We start from the raw sequence: 8,363 nt of genomic DNA on the forward strand, positions 1-8,363 counted from the left end.
ATATGGCAGCCAATAGGGCGTCATTGAACCATAGTCACGTGATATTTGTAAGTAACAGATTTGTGATATTTTAAAAATAATTGTAGGCAATGTTCAGAAAATACATATTTAAGACTTCCTTGTATATCCTAGTGGATATTTAAAGTTTTTTTAATAGCGCCAGTACATCCACGTCTTTGTTAACAATGTATAAATAAAGTTCCGAGAGGGGGCATGTCCTGAAAACTTGACTTACGTTGGACCAGTGACGTCATGACGCATAGTTCCCAAACAATCCTCAGGAAAAAGCCACGTTGACGACTGTGGACTGGAGTTCCGTCCTGAATTTGGACTGAAAACCAAGCGAGGACAATCTAGTGTCAGCTAAGATTGGGCATCAAGGCACTTCGACGTCTAAAACATGTCGTCCCCACCGAAGGAAAAGATCGAAACCAAGGGTGGACATCTTCCTGCAGGTAAGAATGCTACTGTTTTGTTTACAGCCTTCTGTGCATATCCATGCCAAATTAACTTTTTTTTAAAAAAATCAAATGTGGTATTATGCACTAGTATTTCTATATTCGTTGCATAGTACTTTTATTATACGATTGACAACACCGCGTTACCGACAATGCACGCATGTGTACTCTAATCAGTGCTAATTTTTCTAGCACGTTTGTACTTCCGGATAAAGAAGTCATGCGCTATTAGCCAATCATTCATCTCTTATTGCATGGTTATTTTTAAACGAATGGTTGGAGATTTGGTGGAAAAGAACGAGATTTTAATGATAGTATATGATGACGTGGAGGTCAGTGATCAGGGAGACGCGTGGACAGGCCACGGCGCCCTCAGCAGCTGCACTGATAAAACTCAGATAAATACAATGTTGACCATCTCAGTTCAAAGTTTAATAGTACCAAGTTCAAAGAGCTACACTGCATACACCCGTGTTTCACAACCTTTTTAAAGCTGAGGCACACTTTTTACTTTGAAAAAAATCTCAAGGCACACCACCATATGAAAATCTCATGTAAAATTAAGAATATATAGTCATACCTCTACTTACGAAATTAATTGATTCCAGAACTTTTTTTGTAAGTTGAAAATTTCCTAAGTAGAGCAGTACTTTATATGTAAATTCTTTAATTGGTTCCACATTCCTCATACAACTACCAACTAAACCCTTTAAAATTGTTCAAAATGTCCCAATTCTGTAAGAAAGATGTGGGAAACACACACAAATGAGAGAAAATGATCATAAAATTATTTATTAATGTCTTAAAATGAATAGGAAGTATATACAGAATTTGTCGCTACTGGTTCTTACCTGCTTGCTTGGTTTTAACTTTCAAACAAATGTCATAATGGGCGATCATACGACCAGTGAAGGATGTGCTTTTAATTTTGGGGGGATTTCGTAACTTTGATCTTCTGATCTTGAGGCACTCATTTGCTTTTGTAACCTGAAAATTTCGAATGCAACAGGGCATATATTTACTCACATAGGGCGCAGTTAAAAGTCTAAAATGTTCCTCAAAGTGGACGTAGTGCCAAATTAGTCGGCGAGCTTTTTGTATGCACTAAATTCAAGATTCTGTAGATGTCGCTATATGACGCTGACAGCTTGACTGTCTGGGTACATTGTTTGCTGACGCGCTATATTTATATACAGTGGTACCTTGAGATGCGAGCTTAATGCGTTCCGGGACTGCGTTTGTACGTCGATTTATTCGTACGTCGATTTTTTTCGTACAGTGATACCTCGACATACGAGTGCCCCGACATACGAGCAATTTGAGATACGAGTAAAATTCTGAGCAAATATTTACCTCGAGATACGTTTGCCGTCGCAACTCCCTCGTGTAATGTCTCTACGAGCACTGGGCGGAGCGTTGCATTTTTTTTTCAGTGTTTTTTCCCCCCGTTAGTCGGTGCAGAATATCTTCCTGAACAAGAACGCGCACGATGAACACATTGACATCTAGAAATTTGAGCATACGAGATGGCTCCCGATGCGGCCGCCTGGGTGGCCGAGTATGCGAGAGGCTGCTTATGAGAACACCATAACTCTGTATTTCTCACCGCATGTCCCTCTTGAAAGATATCTACGAGCACCAGGCCATATAGCTTGCATAGTGGGCCTTTAAGAGATGAAATGAGAGTGATTTATACTTGGTAGTAACAACCTCTTGAATGAAACTTCTTATCTATTTGTGTGCATATAGTGAAGGCTGGAGGTATGAGGATAGTGCAGAAACACCTGCCTCCTGCTAATCCGGAGCCCCCACCTAAAACTGATGATGATGATGATGAGGAGGAGTATGTGAGCAGCAGGTAAGCCTCACTGGAATATATATTCCAGTACGTATCCTTTATGTACAATGTGCCGCAAGAGACCGAATGTAAAGATGTGATCTATACTTGCTAGACCTTTGCTGGGTTTCTTCCCACCAACTGTTGAGGTGTTCTTGAGCAAGTTACCAACTCTGCACCTCCAGCTCAGGAGTTGGAGTGCTTGTATTCCCTATCACTCCAAAACCAATTTTCTGCATAAGTAGTACGTTAAAAACTTTCCAACTCGTACACATGGTTCTCATTAAAAAGATCCCAAGACACCACAAAAAATATAATTTTGCAAATGGTTGCTCCTAAGAGGGATTTTGCACCTCTTACCATCTACTTGAGAAGCATTTACTTTCTTTCACTTTTGTGACAAGCATTGATAGATGACTAAAGACCCATTTGCAGTAAATGCATAATTCTTAATTGCTGGCTTATTAAATAGCATAATTTTCCACACACAATGGGTGGAAACTACTATACTAGACCATATTTAAGGAGCTCTTTATTTTTCTATCATCATTTTACCATTTTTATGGTTAAAGTAATATATCATCTTAGTGAAATCCTAGTTATGATTCTAGTGATATGTAAAATATGCATATGGAAAAATATTTAAACCTTGGACTATGTATGGTCATTTCAAGATGCCTCTAAATTAGAATGCTTGGGATTTGTCAAGTGAGAGAAAGCGCTCATGGTGCACAAAAAAACTGAATGATTGATAAGGGAAGTCTAAGGAATTCTAAACTTATCACATACTATTACTATTGTCTAACTCTCAAAAAATATTCACTAAGTAAAGCAATCCAATACAATTACAGTTATAATCATAAATATGTACAAAAGCCCAGTGCAGTAAATTTGGGGCACTATTCCCTTCATCTGACACGTGTCACAGTATAGCAGTAATTCACAACATGGGGGTCGTCAACAGGGGGTGTGGAGGCTCTCATAATTTTAGGGTGTTTAATTTTAATAACCATATAAGAAAGAACTTAATATGTATATTTGAAAAAGAAGTGCTTCATTAAACATTGATTCAGATTTTAGATGAGTGTAATATGTGGCAAATAAGGATGCAATTTTTTTTATTTAGAAAAATAATGTCTTTACAATGTGCATTTATTAAATATTATGAAACGTATATTAAAGTCACTGCAGTATATTTTCAGACTGTTGATTTATTGCAGTGGGTGTGCTGCATATGGACTTAATACAGATGGTTCAGAATCATTTTTATAATCCTGCCACTTTTGTGCAATAATTTAATGTAAGGCCTGGTTAGTACTAAATATCTATAGAAACCTAAATTACACTTTAAGTATTTCTGTTGCATTCATTTAATGACTGAAAGTATTTTTGTAATGCTTCCTATTATATCCTATAGATATCTTTATTTATTTTTTGCAAAATATATCTTTCATTCACTCTTTCTGAACTGCTTTATCCTCACTAGGGTAATGGAAAATATATGCCTTTATGTTAAATATTGCAGGTAGACAATTCTTTTTGTTGGCAGAATAAAGGCAAATTAATTTAATTGCAAACTAAAGTGAGGGGTTGAAACTGTCATAGCATATTTTTTCAAATTACAGAAAAACATATCACCATCATTATATAAAATGGCCTATATCATAATAGAGGATTTGTCCACATATTGCACACCACAACATTATCAATTTTTTGACGTGCCAAGCATGGTGAACAGCAAATGTGCAGAGAACATTGCCTCCAGTCCAATAATTTTATTTACATTTTCTCAATCACATGGTACTTATACCAAATTATGCGTATACACTTACCAACCATAGTATCAGTACAACTGCACAATTTAATGAACTGCATATAGATGTTTTTGTTACTCAAAAATAGAAATACAGTCATACTTCTACTTACGAATGCCTCTAGGTCCAACATTTTCAGGTTATGATACCCTTTTAATATGCAAATGACCGTTTCAACACACAAAAACAAGATCCAAGTTAAGAAATCCCCGAAAAAGTAATAAATGTATGTCCAGTATCTGTTATTTTATTTTGAAATTGTCCCGGTAACATTGTGCCCTGCTCTACTTCCACTTGGAACCTCCCACAACAACAACAGCTTGTTGTCACAGAGTTCTTTTATTTAAAATTTTTGGTGTGAATAAAATGAATAAGCGGCCCTGTTATTCATCGAAAACTGTCAGTATATCAGTAAAACCCCCACTCAAATTCTTCCCTCCATGAGTCACACTGATGGACGTCAAGCAGGTAGTTTGTGGATAAATTTCACATCAGCTGTGACCAGTGAAGCATTGTAGTCAGGGAGCACCTGCCGAACCCAATCTAGCTAGTCCAGATGGACAGATGGGGCAAAAGAAAGAGAGCTGGTGAGTTGCAATTACAAGAAGTCATGTCTGTGTTTAAGAAATATATATTTAAAAAAAACAGTATTTTCACAATACGCAAAGTGAGTGAATTTGTTTATAGAGATAGAGATAGAGATCTATCGATCTATCGATATATATATATATCGATATAGATCGATATAGATATAGATATATAGATAGAGAACGATAGATATAGATATATAGATCGAGAACGATAGATATAGATATATAGATAGAGAACGATAGATATATAGATAGAGAACGATAGATATAGATATATAGATAGAGAACGATAGATATAGCTATATAGATAGAGAACGATGGATATAGATATATAGATAGAGAACGATAGATATAGATATATAGACAGAGAACGATAGATATATAGATAGAGAACGATAGATATAGATATATAGATAGAGAACGATAGATATAGATATATAGATAGAGAACGATAGATATAGATATATAGATAGAGATATATAGATATATAGAAAGATATATAGAGATATAAAGATATAGAGATGTATAGATAGAGATATAGAGATATATAGATGTGTATATATAGATATATAGGTAGAGATATAGATATATATATATATAGAGAGAGAGATATAGATAGATAGATATAGAGATATATAGATGTGTGTATATATATATATATATATATAGAGTCATTTATATCTCTATAAATCTCTACCTCTATATATATATATATATATATATATATATATATATATATATATATAGAGGTAGAGATTTATAGAGATATAGAGATATATCGAGAGAGATCGAGATATAGATAGATATATAGATCTCAAAATCTGAATTGTAAATTAGTTTTAATAACAGTTGGTTAGAGCTTATGTCTTGGAGGTGATTTTTCAAGGTGGTCTCCATAACCGTCAGGCAAGACTGTAAAATTAGTCGGCTGCGCTCGTTTGTCATGACAAGGTCGAGCTGTGGACTGGCTCTCTTCGTCTTTTCCTTTGCCTCCGTCCCTTGCTTTTAGTTTATGCTCTCCCACCTCCATCCCGATTTCCTCCCATCTGACAATCTATTATTATTATTGTTATAAAGGTGTTTGGTTCCGTATGTCCTTCTTTGCCCTCTTTGCTTCCCTTAGGCCCGCCACACACTGAGCAACGCAGCCAAACTCGTGAAATATAATGTGATGGAGCACAGCGCAATACGCTGCAGCTGCTGGAAAATTTTTGACCTTGGCCTCAATCTGGTTTTGAGGTTCTCCAGTGTCATACTCGAGACTATGGAGCCACGTCTCTTTGTGTGACCCAAGAAATCCTATCCATCAAATTGATACTTTTTTTAAAATACCAAATTGAATATGTTATCCCTCTTTATTTATTTTTCCTTAACTGATGTGGCCTGCGATAAAATTAGTTTGACAATCATCTTCTATGGCCGATATAAAGTTTTGTAGTAGGTTTTTATCGCAATGCAAAGACATGGGGACGTTATCAAGGAAGACAAAATTTGCCGGAAAAGAGAGTGGGTATTTTGAAAGGCGTTGGTCAAATCCTTCAACCATTTTAAATGTATTGCATCGTCAGCTATTATTGTTCAATATATGCATCAGTACATTTTTAAATTAACTGTGAAACGCAAATGGGGAGACACAGCAAAACAGTTAGCTAAGCCTGCACACTCACAGTTCAAGTCAAGTCCAAAAGCCTTTATTGTCATTATACAACTGTTTAACGAAACTAGTGGCGCTATTCTACAAAGTGCGTTTCCCAATAAAAACATAAATGAGTAATTTAAAAAAGTCACGATAAGATAATAGAAAAAAACGTAGAATATTGTAAAATATTGCACACCCTGAAGTTATTGCACAGAAGGGATTGTGTGTCGTGCTAATGTAAGTTCAGAGCCCTGATGGCAGTCACGTCTTAGGCAACACCATTTTTCCTCAGTGTATTTTGGCCTGCTTTTTCCCTCTGCTCCATTTTTCTGTTTCCCTATAACCCACCATCCTACCACCTGACACGCAAGAGCTGTTCGCCCCACACTTTGGCTAGGATGAATAGGTGCTGCTTAAGCCCTTGACGACTCTATCCAGTGTACATTTTTGTCTGCGACTGAGTAATGTTGAAGAGCTTGCGTACTGTAAATGGTGTGTTCAGACAACTTGGAGCTTTGTAGTTGATCTCTGTAGAGGTTCTGATATTTACCTGGGTAAATTTAGCAACACTTAGAATAAACTGTTACCCTCTTATGCTACATTACACTCACACCCAACACATTTAAAGCCCATGGCCTAAACCCTGGCCAATGTATGTTGTTTTGTCTTTGCGCATAACTTGTCTTTTCTTATTTTCAGTCCTCCCAAAGCACCAGTGATTGTGTCTGGAGTGATTACCAAGGTAAATGACACACTTTTAGACATGTCCAGACAATTTAATTTGAATGTAGAGGAAATAATAGGTTTTATAATCATAATGGAAAAATGTATTACCATATTTTCTGGATTATAAGTCACTTTTTTTTAGTTTGGCTAGGCATATCTGGGGCGACATATCATGTTATTTTCACTTTAATTCGCAAGTGCTGTAAGCCTGTGTTAATTATTGACCTTTGGCAAACGCTCCGCCCCCAACAATTATGGTTGCTAACCTCGCAAGCTGGGTGACGCCAGACGTATACCGGAGGGTAACATTTTATATATGTATATGTATGTATATAGTAAGTAGTATACTCCTCTCGTATTGGAGAGCAAGCTCCACCACGCGTGCACCATTCTTCACTAACGGGGAAAAACACGCCAAATTCGACACGTTCGCAATCTGCCGTCAGGGGTGTTAATCTGGAGTTTCAACGTCATGGCTCTCTTAATAGCAAAGAAAACCAATAAAATATAAAAACCAACACGCCCCCATTGCCGTCTGCTGGATTTCAACAAAAATCGGCAGGCTTTTGAATCTGGCCGTTCAGAAGGGCCATGCCAAGTTTCACCGTTTTTTTTTGTTTTTTTGACAGAATCACAATTCGAAAATCAATAACACCTTTAACCGGTATTTCCCAAAAACGCTGTTTTCAGAAAAAATAAAGTCAGCGTGCAAAGAAGCGCTAGGACGAATTGGGGCAAAACTTGGCGGCGTCTTTTACCCCACGCTCATACTATTCATTGGCATACCATGCATACAAAGAAAAAAAACACAAGTAACAACAACTTCGGTCAAATCTCGACTTTTTCGAAAACCCACATCCCTGATTCATCCTAACCGATTGCCTCCAGCCTTACAACACAGCCTGCGCAGAAGTACTAATGTTAGTGGGCAGTGAAAAGGATGTGTGCTTCCCATTAAAAAATACGGCCTGCACACAGTGAAACCGCACGTGGCCACGTTATGCGCGCGTTGGGAAATTTGAACAGTATTGATTGGCATCTCCTACTTTGACCCCACACACACTTCTGCTTGTTCATAGTAAATGCAATTGATGAACTTGGGTTTTGAATATTTGAAACTGTGTACATTTTCCTTCTGTGTTTTCATGTGTGGGAAATATGAATAAAAGATAAGGGAAGAAAATTGGAGCAGGGAAGAGTTGCAAGTAAAATCAAACAAATTGAAAAAGAAGACAATGTTCTGACAGTAGAGTTTTCTTTTCATGTTTTAAAATTGCAATCCCACATTTTTTTTCGAAT

The 8,363-nt window shown here is 36.8% G+C and overlaps 1 protein-coding gene across 1 annotated transcript in view; it reads left to right on the plus strand.

Moving 5' to 3' along the window:
• Positions 1-236: 236 nt before the first annotated feature.
• Positions 237-8,363, plus strand: part of dap (death-associated protein) — a 10,338-nt gene continuing 2,211 nt past the window's right edge. Inside the window, exons 1-3 of the mRNA XM_077624575.1 lie at positions 237-455; positions 2,208-2,316; positions 7,038-7,080. Of these exons, the coding sequence (XP_077480701.1) occupies positions 401-455; positions 2,208-2,316; positions 7,038-7,080 (207 nt within the window). The 5' untranslated portion in view covers positions 237-400. The remainder of the gene's footprint in view (positions 456-2,207; positions 2,317-7,037; positions 7,081-8,363) is intronic.

The sequence above is a fragment of the Stigmatopora argus genome, chromosome 17 (assembly GCF_051989625.1).
Source record: "Stigmatopora argus isolate UIUO_Sarg chromosome 17, RoL_Sarg_1.0, whole genome shotgun sequence".
NCBI classification, from domain to species: domain Eukaryota; kingdom Metazoa; phylum Chordata; class Actinopteri; order Syngnathiformes; family Syngnathidae; genus Stigmatopora; species Stigmatopora argus.